Below are 11,186 nucleotides of genomic sequence, written 5' to 3' on the forward strand. Positions count from 1 at the left end.
ACAGGATAGTTAACAGCAGTGAAGATATCAATAACAATGAGAAGATTCCTGGTCTCTGCTCTATTGCATTCAGGGCCTGGAAATTACTTTGTTTTGCAAAGACATGTGTTAGGTATGTCACCTCAGATGCAAAAGACAACACGTTAATGTGAAAATTAACCTTTGTCAGTGAAAAATACTGCCTCAGGAAAAGGCTACAAACCATAAGACTCCAATTGCTCAAACCGTCTGTCCTCTGGCCACCAGGCCGGTGTTCGAGCGGTGGGAATGAAAGAGACAGACAAAGTTATGGGATCAGGAGGACTGCTCTCTGACAAGGAGCAGCCCCAAATGGCTTCAATGCCTTTAGTATATAGTAAGTGACAATTGGTAATGAGGTGAGGGTGATACAAAGTAGTGCCTTCAAGGCTGCATAAACACTCTTTCAGAGTAAACTCCCTGCCTCCTGCGTGAGCCCAGACCGTGGTAATTTCTTTATCTCGGCTCCTCATGGGAACTTGTGGGGAGGGTCGAGTCCTTGACTTCAGACCCTCGGGTGACGTGGACCATGTCCAGACACATCACCAGCTCCCAACAGGCCGGAGAAAGGGCTGCTTTACTTTCCCTTCTTGTCCAGGATCGGGAGGGCGAGGCAGTAATTCTAGCTAAAAGAGAATAACTACAAGCTTAAAACTAAAATAACGCCTGGAGAAGATGAACTGGCACCAAAGGTATGAGACATGTCTTCCCTCCAGTCTGTGCAAGCAGACACTCTCAGGTGACTGAGGATCTATCTCCCTTGTGATGTGCAAGGGCCTCAGAGGGACTCCAGAGTACAATTGTAATTAGACTTTGACCCGTCTGGGGAGTGCATATAAGGTTTGGTCGCTCAGCATTCAGGATCCTCAGGGTTGTTTCAGACAGCCTGTGAGAGAAACCGAGGCACGTAAACTGAGCAAGGATGACCATCAGGCTTCGCAGCCCCTGAGAGCCTCCTACACAAGCAGCACACACTGACCCACCACACTGATCCCCAAGGATTCGGCTCACAGCTGTGACCCTCGCACCCACACTCCCGCCATTTAATCCTATCACCCATGTGTTGTTACGATTTCATAGGCCTCGCCTGCCCAAGTGGTCTGTTTAACCTACACTCTCGCAGGCCTCCTTGCTCCAGGAACACTGTTCCATTTGTCACTGGGTTCAAAACTGGACAGGAACCGTTAGACAGGAATCACTTTCTAGGACAGGAAATAGAACCTCCTCTCTTCACCTGTGCCCTAGTGACATTGTAGCGAACATCGCTGGGCTAGCTCTTTATTTTATTTTTAATATGCTTTTATTGATTTCAAAGAGAGGAAAGGAGAGGGAGAGCTAGAAACATCAATGATGAGTCATTGATCGGCTGCCTCCTGCACGCCCCCTGCTGGGGATCGAGCCCCAACCGGAGCACGTGCCCTGACCAGGAATCGAACGTCGAGCTCCTGGATCCTAAGTTGATGCTCAACCACAGAGCCACGCCGGCCGGGCTGGGCTAGCTCTTTAAACTGGCAACTGATAACCTATATCTGGAAGTGTTTAATGCCAAACTCTTTGCAGGAAAAGAATAAAGCCAGTCGTCCTCAACACTGTGGCTTGAAGGACAAGGTTAACTGTGGTCTCTTTCCTCCCTGCATCTTTTCATAACTATGGAATTCCCCCCCCCCCTTCTGCAGACTGCCACACTGTGCAGGCATGGGTGGAGTATTCAAGAGCCACTAGGCACTCGCCACTCCCGTGACTGGATGAGTTGGTCATGGACCAGGGAAGTTTGCACTAGGGACCTTGGGGACTGCAAGACAACGTCCATACACCCAGCAACACTGTGAAATCACACAAGGCCCTTCCCGCAGCTTTTCTCTCTTCGGTCACTAGTTCCAATGGAGACAGACTTTTTGGGTTTTTTTTTTTTAAATATGTATCTTTCTGGATTTCAGAGAGAGGAAGGGAGAGGGAGAGGGAGAGATAGAAACATCAATGATGACATATAGTCATTGATTGGCTGCCTCCTGCACGCCCCTGACTGGGGATCGAGCCTGCAACCCGGGCATGTGCCCTGAACCAGGAATCAAACTGTGATCTCCTGGATCCTAGGTCGACGCTTGACCTCTGAGCCACACCCAGCCAGGCTGGGGAGAGAGATCTTTGCCCTTTGGCTGGAAGGATGTTCTTTTCTTCACTTTCTATTCCGTCCTTTGCGTCTGTAGTTAAACTCAGATGAACTTCTTTGAGCTTTTTGAAATACTCAAGGTAGCGCTAAGGGTTAAGGGCTGAGAGACCCTAGGCTACAGGTCAGGGTCAAGAGAACTAAGAACGAAGGGGGGGGGGCTGCTCTTTAACATTCACATTTCTGTTGGAGTTGCTTTGTGAGGGTCTGAACAGGACATGATGCTGGATAAATGAGAGCCTAAAATATTCTGACTTGGAAAATGAGGGACACCTGGCAGTTTCTAATCTTCCTAGACAAGGCCCACAGGGCTCACCCCCGGGGCCAGAGGTGCTGTCTCTGCCTGGCTGCCCAGCTCACAAGCAGGGAGTATGTCCACCCTCCTTGCGACTGGGCATCTGGGACTGTTGGGAGGTCTGCCCTCAGGGCACGAGGAAAGCTCCATATCCCCTGTCTCCCTGGGCTAAAGGGACCCTGCTGTGGTTCTCAAGCAACAGGACCACTGCCCGGACAGCCCAGAGACTAGCAGGGATGCCTCTGACTCTTGGCTGGGAATTTATGTCTCTCCGTAGATGGGGAGCCAGTCCACAGTGTCTCCAGATACCCCACTGGGGTGACATACCCTTGTGGGTGAAATGTGACTGAGTCCCTCAAGCTTTGGTTTTATCTGTTTCTTATTTTTTAACTTATCTTTATTGTTGAAAGTATTAGAGATGTCCTTTTTTTCCCATTTACCCCTCGAGCCCGCTCCCTTCCCCTCCCCTGGCCTTCCCCTCACTATTGTCTGTCCCTTACATGCATAAATACTATTGTCTGCCCCTTACATGCATAAATACACAGATCTGCCGGTGAGTCTGCACTTTGCCCTTCATGAGGGCCAGATCACAGAAGATGAAGATGCAGCCAACAGCGGATACTCCTGGCTGGTGAGAAGTGTTTACCTCTTCCCCTGTCCTCTGGCTTCACACATCCCTCCTGTGGCCTGGTGGGAGCCCACCTTCTACATGCTAGATCATGGGTGGGCATAACATAGTTAGCTCTGTGTACTGAGTGGAGTTTGTATGAACAGGGAGCTCCTCCTTAAGGATCAGACGGTGAGGGGGAACAAGTTGGTACAGACACAAAGGAGTGGCTCCTCCCTGTGAGACTCCTGCTCTGAGTGGACAAATGGACTCAGACATATAGATGATAAGTCAGAAAAATATCGTGTGGTCACCATCGACAGTTGAATCTCCATGCAGGATGAAAGAATCCTAACCCTAACAACCCTAGCCCTAACCCTAACAACCCTAGCCCTAGCCCCTAACCCCTAGCCCCAAACCCTAACCCTACCCCAACCCTAAACAACCGTAAATCCTAAACCCCAACCCCTAACCCTAACACCCCTAACAACCCTAACCCTAACCACCCTAACCCTAAACCCTAACAACCCCTGACCCTAACACTAACCCCTAACCACCCTAACCCTAACCACCCTAATCCTAACCACCCTAACCCTAACCACCGTAACCCTAACCCAACCCTCACCCTAATCCCAACCCTACCCTAACCCAAACCCTAACTCTAACAACCCTAACCCTAACCCATAACCCTAAAGCCTAACCTTCACCCTCACCCCTACTCTCACCCTCCCTAACCCTAAACCCTAACCCCTACCCTCACCCTAACCCCTAACCCTCACCCTCTACCCTTATCTTGACCCTGACCCCGGACCCTAGACCCTGACCCCAACCTTAAGCCAAAAACCCTTACCCCTAACCTCTAACTTTAAACCCTACCCTCACTCCCACCCTTGATCTCTGACCCCTGACCCTGACCCTACCCAAGTGCATTGTGGTACAGGACCTAATTATATCTGTGTCATATGGAAACTTCCTACCACAGCGGAAGAGCTGGACTCCTCTACTGACACTGTAACATTATTTCTGGACAAAAACTATGACTTCACAAGATTAATATCCTTTCAAGAAAAAATTAATACAAAATAGTCCAAAACCCCCAAAGTAAAACAAGTAAACACTTCAGGTAATTTAACAAAAACAAAACTAAAAACAAAAACAAATGGCCTCTAAATATGCAACAGAAACATTAATCCTCATAACCCATTCCATGCTAATTAAAATAGCACCAACAGCAAAGGGATAGTCACATTCAACGGTGAACAGTCACATTCAACGTACAATCTCTTAGAAAGAATGTAACAATTTTCATTCTCACGAACTATCTGGAAATATCCCTAAAAACTGTCTGACTCAATCTCTCTTCTCAACTTATAGATTACCTTATGGAGATAAGCAAGTGCACAAAAGTTTATTATAATGATGCTTATCACAGGGTTACTTTGTGAACAGCAAGACCCAGAAACAACCAGATTGCAGACTGTTCCATCTCTGTGATACTGCGTAGCCAATAAAAACCATGTTTCCACAAATGCTTCTGGGGAAAAGACTGGTTATGAAATGAATATGGCATCAAAGATGCTACTTACTGTTCCATGGGAGGCTTAACTCCAAGCACAGATGAAAACACACAATAGTGACTCTCTCCCTATGGCTACCTAGGGGTGATGTCCACATTCTTTCTTGCAAGCAGTTTCCTTTGGGTGGCAAGATTATAATTGATTTTATTTTTATACACCTTTATAGAACTTTTCTAAAATGGACACACATTATTTTAAAAATAAAGCAGTCTTTTAAAGGTTTCAAAGTGTTAAATAAATGTTATCAAAATCACTAACACTACATTTTCAACAAGATGCAAAACTGACGAAGTCAGTAAACATGATTTATTGTCTATAAAAGCAGTTTCAGTACAGAGAAGTCAGGCTGCCCCAGGCCGCTGCTGACTTGTCATTCTCAGTAGTTGTCTGTCCCTCCCCAGGGCTGCTGAGGACACCCAGACGGCCGGCGTCTGTCCAAGAGTGCCCAGGCAGCACGCTGCACAGTCTCAGGCTGTGGCCTGGAGGGCGGCCACACAACTCATACCTTTGCTGGTCACAAACACTTTGCACAATTCACAACCCAATTACTAAACACCATAACGGACATACAAATATTTCCCTAGGGTCATTCTGCATTTAGAAGAGTCATTTGGTCACAACCAATGTGGTTAAAATACATCTTAAGAAAAATAAACATTCTGTACGATGTATTTACAAGGATTAATCGTCCTGCCCCCACAATTACTGCAAAACCAGGAAAATATCGTGTGACAGTCAAGCATGTTAATGGCTGTTACTGTCAACTCAGCACAGAACACAGGCTTCAAAACCCAGAGTCCTTTTTGAACCATATTTGTAAATACGCAGTTTCAAATTTTTATATGCTCAGAAGAAAATAACTTCTTAAAGAAGGAAGCTGAAGTGATTTCACCTGGGTTCCCTTACCGCCTTTCAAAGATGAACAGAGCAGCTCCTACTCGTCCCAGCTTGAAGCCCGGCCTGAGGCAGCACTGAGTCACAGGAACACTGGCTGCAGCTCCAGAAGGACCCATGGGCCCAACTCTGACGAGATGATGGGGGAGGGCCCTTTAAAACTTGAAGAGGTCGATGAAGTGCTGTGGGGACACGGGCATGAAGCAGCTGTCAGGGTCCGTGGCCGTGCAGGGGTGTCCCGAGTCCTGTGGGAGGAGGGAGAGGGTTACCCAGATCGGACACCGGCTGTTCGTTTAAACGGCCCACAGACCCGTCTCAAAGGCAAGGAGAGTCATGAAAACGGCACAGGCCGTCTCAGTACAGAAACCTCCCAGCAGATTTCTGCTCTAGTAGATGGACAGACAGGTGGCCCAGAGTCCGTCCCCGGCAGCTGGCCCTGCTTAGAGGAAGGAAACTTCTGGGGTTTCTGCCGCCCTCATCCTGGCCATGCTCCCCACCGGCTGCCCCTGGAACCCCGCTGTGCTCCCACAGCAACTGAAGGCCCAGGACTGCACTGAACAGGAAAAATGGGTTTAGTGTGAGGAGGCTGGTGAACCTAAGAGAACAAGGAGCCTGAAGGTCACAGCCCATGGTAGTCAGAGGCCACGTCACGTCAGCATAGCGTCTGGGTGGCTGTGGTTGGGACATGACCACCCAGGTCTGTCCAGTGCCTTTTACCAGAAGGAACTTCACTGGGCATGTCTGGAGCTTCCCCTAAGGCTGGCCTCTCGCTCAAGTGCAGGACTCTGAGGTGTTTCAAGAAAACCCTTTTGTGGTGGCTGAAATAAGCCCGACCGCTGCAGTCTGGCTGCAAGTCACAGGTGCAGGCCGTGCGCCTGGCAGCGGAGGCTGCACCCTGGGTGTCGCAGGGTCCCAGGCAGGGCAGGCACGGCAGGGTTAGCCTCGAGCCGGGCGCGCGGAGAGGTGCGGGTACCTTGAACAGCAAAGCAAGGCGGCAGTCCTCGGAGGTGTGCAGACAGATCGGAAGGAGAGCGGGGGAAGGAAAGGAGACAGGTTAGGAGGAGCTGGCTGACACACGCCATTTGTGACAACCACCGAAACCACCAGGTAACACGTGGGCAGTAACAGTGTTACTGACAGCGCAAGACACCAGCAAATGCCCCCACGACACGCCCCTCAAAGACAGTCCTCAGAGCAGGACCCACGCTTCATTTCCCTCTGAGTCTCAACTGACCAGCCACGAGTGCAGTAACACCTGACCCTCGGGGTGCTCCCTGGGAGGACCCGAGGCAGAGCTGACATTTCCACGTAGAGCTAACCCTGGAGAATGTGGAAAGTCATTCGCGGCTGTCGTGGTCCCATCAGCCACCATGAAAACTCCGCTCACGTGGGAACCAGGCCCAGCACTGAGGATGACCACGCGTGGCAGTGACAGCGAGGGATCCACTATCCTCAGGGCCTCTCTATCCTCAGAGTCTGCTGCACACGGCGAGTGTGGCGCCAGCAGCAGCCTCGTCGCCTCCTGACCACGTGTTTCTGGGTTGTGTCCTCTCCCTTGTGCTGGACTTGACCTCCCACTGTTCTGTGCAGGACGCTGTCCAGGCTGGCAGCTGGATCATCGGATCTGTGATGTCCACAAGGACAGTGTCACCCAATGACACATTTCTCAAAAGGTGTTCAGGTCATTAAGCCGCACAGAACTAAACAAACAACTGTAGTGTTTCCAGGTAGAAGGCCGAGGCCCCACCACGAGGAAGGGGCGGGTGGGCCTGTAGGATGCCCGTGGGTCAGGCTCACACCAGCCTTCCCAGTGTCACCCTTTTCCCAGTGAAATATCACACCGAGCACATTCAGCACTAGCCCTAACCCTAACCCAAGGCAGAGCATGGACAGCGTTCCGGGAGAGACGAAGCTGACGTGTGAAGCAGTTTGCCTGAGCGTGGGGAACTTGTCTTTATCAGACATAGACAGTGGAGAGTAAGGCAGGAACAGGGGAGTCTCGGGAGGAGGGTTCCTAATACCCTGAACAGGGAAAGTGCCACAGATAGTGTCCACATTTAGGTTTCTCACTGAGTTAGACTTGTTGATAAGCAGTCAGCATCTGATTAAGTGTTGACCAAATGAGAAAATGCACGTTTACTTTTGTTTTTTTAACATATCTTTATTGATTTCAGAGAGAAGAAAGGATGGGGAGAGAGAGAGAGAGAGAAACATCAATGATGAGAGAGTCACCGATCGGCTGCAGCCCGCAGCCCAGGCATGTGCCCTGACGGGGAATCAAACCCGGATATCCTGGATCCTAGGTCGATGCTCATCCGCTGAGCCACGCCCAGCTGGCCTGCACGTTTACTTGAAATCCTCTGACTCATGTGTGGAGCTGAGAGAAGAGAAGCCCTGGGAGGCACCCTAGGGTGGGACTGTCCCTTAGAAGCTCCAGACGGCAGCCGGGACGGCTGCGGGGTGAAGGCCAGGTCTGGGGAAACAGATGAGCGGAGGTAGGTCTTCCTCTTTCTCAGGGTAAGGGTGGGAGAAGCCGTTAGCCAGGAAGCTGCATCCGCCCAGGATGGGGGCCTGAGGGCACCAGGCAGGCCTGCCCACCTCACGCCCCTCGGGACATGCCCCCACATGCTGCAGTCACCACAGGGGGACAGTCATCCAAGGGCGGGCAGTGGTCTAACGTCTGGTTTTCAACAGCTCTGACTCAAACCACAGGACACGTTCTGCATTCATGAACCTACCCCTGCCCGGTGTCTGGTGACAGACATCCCATCACCCTCTCATCACACAGAATTTCCCATGTTTTAACCACTGCGGTTAAAGTACAGAGAACTGCCCCGCCCCAGCCTGCACACCCACGCCCTGCGGGTGGTACCTTCCAGAAGAGGGTGCTGCAGTGCCGGCAGAAGTGCAGGGTGTCCCCGTAGTGCTCTCGCGCCGGGTAGCACTTCCGCAGCGCAAAGTGCATCAGCTTCCACTCGACGTGACCGTTTTCCGAGAGGATCAGGTGTCTACAGAACTGGACACACACAGTTCTGTCAGAATCAGCGGATGGTTTTCACAGCGTAGGGTTAGGTGCAAAACTATTAAAAGAGGCAGGTAGTGCATGACATGTTCAATTGCTGGAATTAAACTCACCTGGATCAAATCAAAAGGGCCAATCAAATACACCACGTGTCCCTACTAGGGGACCCATGCAGCCATGACACAGATTTAAGTATTTGGATCTGGCATGATGCCCATGATATACTATTAAGTTTAAAAATAGGTCTAAGCACTAAGCCAGACACCTGAAACTAATATAATACTGTATGTCAACTGTAATGGAAAAATAAATTTAAGAACGTAGTAAGTTACACACATCCTATATCTGATATGGGCACGGGGGCTGCCCTCACCCCATGCCCGAGGGTCAGAGGGCAGCACAGGCTCTAACCCTGGAGGCAGGAAAGCAGGGGCCTGGCGGCTGTGCTGGGTCTGACGGTGCAGGAATACACGCAGGGAGGAAGCGGAGAGCGGCATGCTGCCTGCTGGTCAGAGAAACCAAGGCTCAGGGAGGCGGCAGACTATAGAGGACACAAGTGGACTGAATCTGACTCACCATACGGGGGGAAAAGACAGGAAGCCGGTGACTGCAACACACTACGCTTTCGACACAGGGAAGAAAACTGGGTCCTGTTCTGTTTCCTTTTGGGTTATATTAGACTCACAGTTCTTTTTAAGTATCACAAAAAATAAACCATACAAGCTATGGAAGGAAACCACAGCAATCTTCATAAATTCTGATTATTTCCGATGCTGCAGCTCTGCACCTGTGGGGCTGGGAGGGACCGCCACACTCACCTGCTTCTCAGCAAAGTGATACTGACACAGCGTCTTCCACAGCCGCCTGTCCTCGCTGAGCGTGCGCAGCATGGGGCTCACCTGGCCCAGGGTCACGATGTCCCAGCCATCGGAGAGCCGGTACAAGATGTTGTTGAGCATGTGCAGGGGCAGGTCACTGAGCGTGAGGCCCTGGTTCACCTGCGAGAACCGGGACAGGACCCACGGCCGCCTCAGGCACCAGAATCTTAACAGCCAAGGAGACTGGTCTAACACCACCCTGCACCCCATCCTCCGTGGTGCGTGAATCCAGCATCAGTGACCCCATGCCCTTCTCTCCACAGCCAAGGTGGAAAACTCTCCTATATTTGGGGACTATATTTATAGTGAACTTAAAATCAACATATTACAAAAAATAAAATTATGATTATAAAACCTTCTCAATCATAGATTTTTATTTTATTTTTTAATATCTTTATTGATTTCAGAGAGAGGAAGGGAGAGGGAGAGAGAGAGAAACATCAATGATGAGAGAGTCATTGATCGGCTGCCTAGCCCGCAACCGGGGCATGTACCCTGACCAGGAATCGAACCCCGATCGCCTGGATCCTAGGCCGACGCTCAAACGCTGAGCCACGCCCGGCCGGGCATCAATCGTAGATATTTTAATAGTTGGGGCTTTGGAAAGTGTTTGAACATAAAGCTACATCCTTACCATGTCTACTAGAAAATCCATGAGATTCCACACTTACTCTTCCACTCAGAAGGGGGGCTGTCCTTTGACCTGCTTGCAATGCACCTCACAAGCCAAGTGTCCTCACATCCCAGATCACACAGTGCATGTGGTCAGGTGAAGAAATACTCAGAGGGGACACTGACTCAGTCCCCTCAACCCCAATTTATAAGAACAGAGCCCCCCACATGCAAACTTCCCTTCAGGCTCCAGGGTAAATCCCTCCTGGGCTGTGGGGCTCACAGCTCTCTCCTCACACAGGGCTGAGGGCTCTGGGGAAGGCAGGGCCTTGGTCTAGAAGAAGATGAGCCTGCTGGGTCTCCTCCTGTGCCTGGTGACAGCCCCCAAGGTGAGGGTCTCCGATGTCAGACAGGGGTCTATGGGGGGTTGTGACTGCACATGACTGACAGGGACCGGTGCCCCTTGTCCCCAGGTGTCCTGGCCCAGGTGCAGCTGCAGGAGTCGGGCCCAGGACTGGTGAAGCCCTCGCAGACCCTCTCCCTCACCTGCGCTGTCTCCGGGGGCTCGGTCACCAGCAGTCACTACTGGAGCTGGATCCGCCAGAGCCCTGGGGAAGGGTTGCAGTGGATGGGGTGCTGGACAGGAGCACCAGCTACAGCCCAGCCTTCCAGGGCCACACCTCCATCCTGCTGACACGTCCAGGAACCAGTTCTCTTTACAGCTGAGCTCTGTGCCCACCGAGGACCCGGCCGTGTATTACTGTGCGAGACACGGTGAGGGGAGGTCAGTGTGAGCCAGACACAAGCCCCGGTGAGGGAGGGGGGGGGCTGCAGGGGGCACTCACGACCCTCTCAGCACAAGGACCAGCCCCAGAGGCTGCTGTGGACTTGGGGGAAGAAAGGGTCTACCTCTTGGGAGCCAGGATTTGCTCTCAGAGTGCTCGGCCGCGTCAGGGACACTTCTTTCTGGCTCTAATGCCTCCTCTTCTCACGGCAGACAACAAATGAAGAAGGGATAGTGCCTGTCTGCAGGTGAGACACGGCCACGCCTGGGGGCCTTCCCTTCCCCGGCTCCTGCATGTCCTTCTTTTTCTTGACAAAGAGCCACGTGAGTGC

General features: G+C 51.3%; 1 protein-coding gene across 1 annotated transcript; it reads right to left on the reverse strand.

Moving 5' to 3' along the window:
- Positions 1 to 4,792: 4,792 nt before the first annotated feature.
- LOC148093614 (F-box only protein 25-like) lies at positions 4,793 to 9,688 on the reverse strand. The gene is made up of 3 exons (XM_087814047.1): positions 9,399 to 9,688; positions 8,431 to 8,574; positions 4,793 to 5,803 (listed from the first exon to the last, which is right to left on the reverse strand). Exons 1-3 carry the CDS (start codon positions 9,666 to 9,668, stop codon positions 5,714 to 5,716), a joined length of 504 nt encoding a protein of 167 aa, XP_087670173.1. The 5' UTR covers positions 9,669 to 9,688; the 3' UTR covers positions 4,793 to 5,713.
- Positions 9,689 to 11,186: the final 1,498 nt, after the last annotated feature.

The sequence above is a fragment of the Miniopterus natalensis genome, chromosome 2 (genome assembly GCF_054644295.1).
Source record: "Miniopterus natalensis isolate mMinNat1 chromosome 2, mMinNat1.hap1, whole genome shotgun sequence".
Lineage (NCBI taxonomy): Eukaryota > Metazoa > Chordata > Mammalia > Chiroptera > Miniopteridae > Miniopterus > Miniopterus natalensis.

What these genes read in the sequence shown, in the direction of transcription:
- LOC148093614 (XM_087814047.1), bottom strand. Translation starts at nt 9,668, where the DNA reads ATGGGGTGCAGGGTGGTGTTAGACCAGTCTCCTTGGCTGTTAAGATTC. An exon ending in ATCACTTTGCTGAGAAGCAG is followed by an intron (nt 8,575 to 9,398) that starts GTGAGTGTGGCG and finishes GTGTGTGTCCAG; the next exon opens with TTCTGTAGACACCTGATCCT. An exon ending in GCAGCACCCTCTTCTGGAAG is followed by an intron (nt 5,804 to 8,430) that starts GTACCACCCGCA and finishes CTCCTCCCACAG; the next exon opens with GACTCGGGACACCCCTGCAC.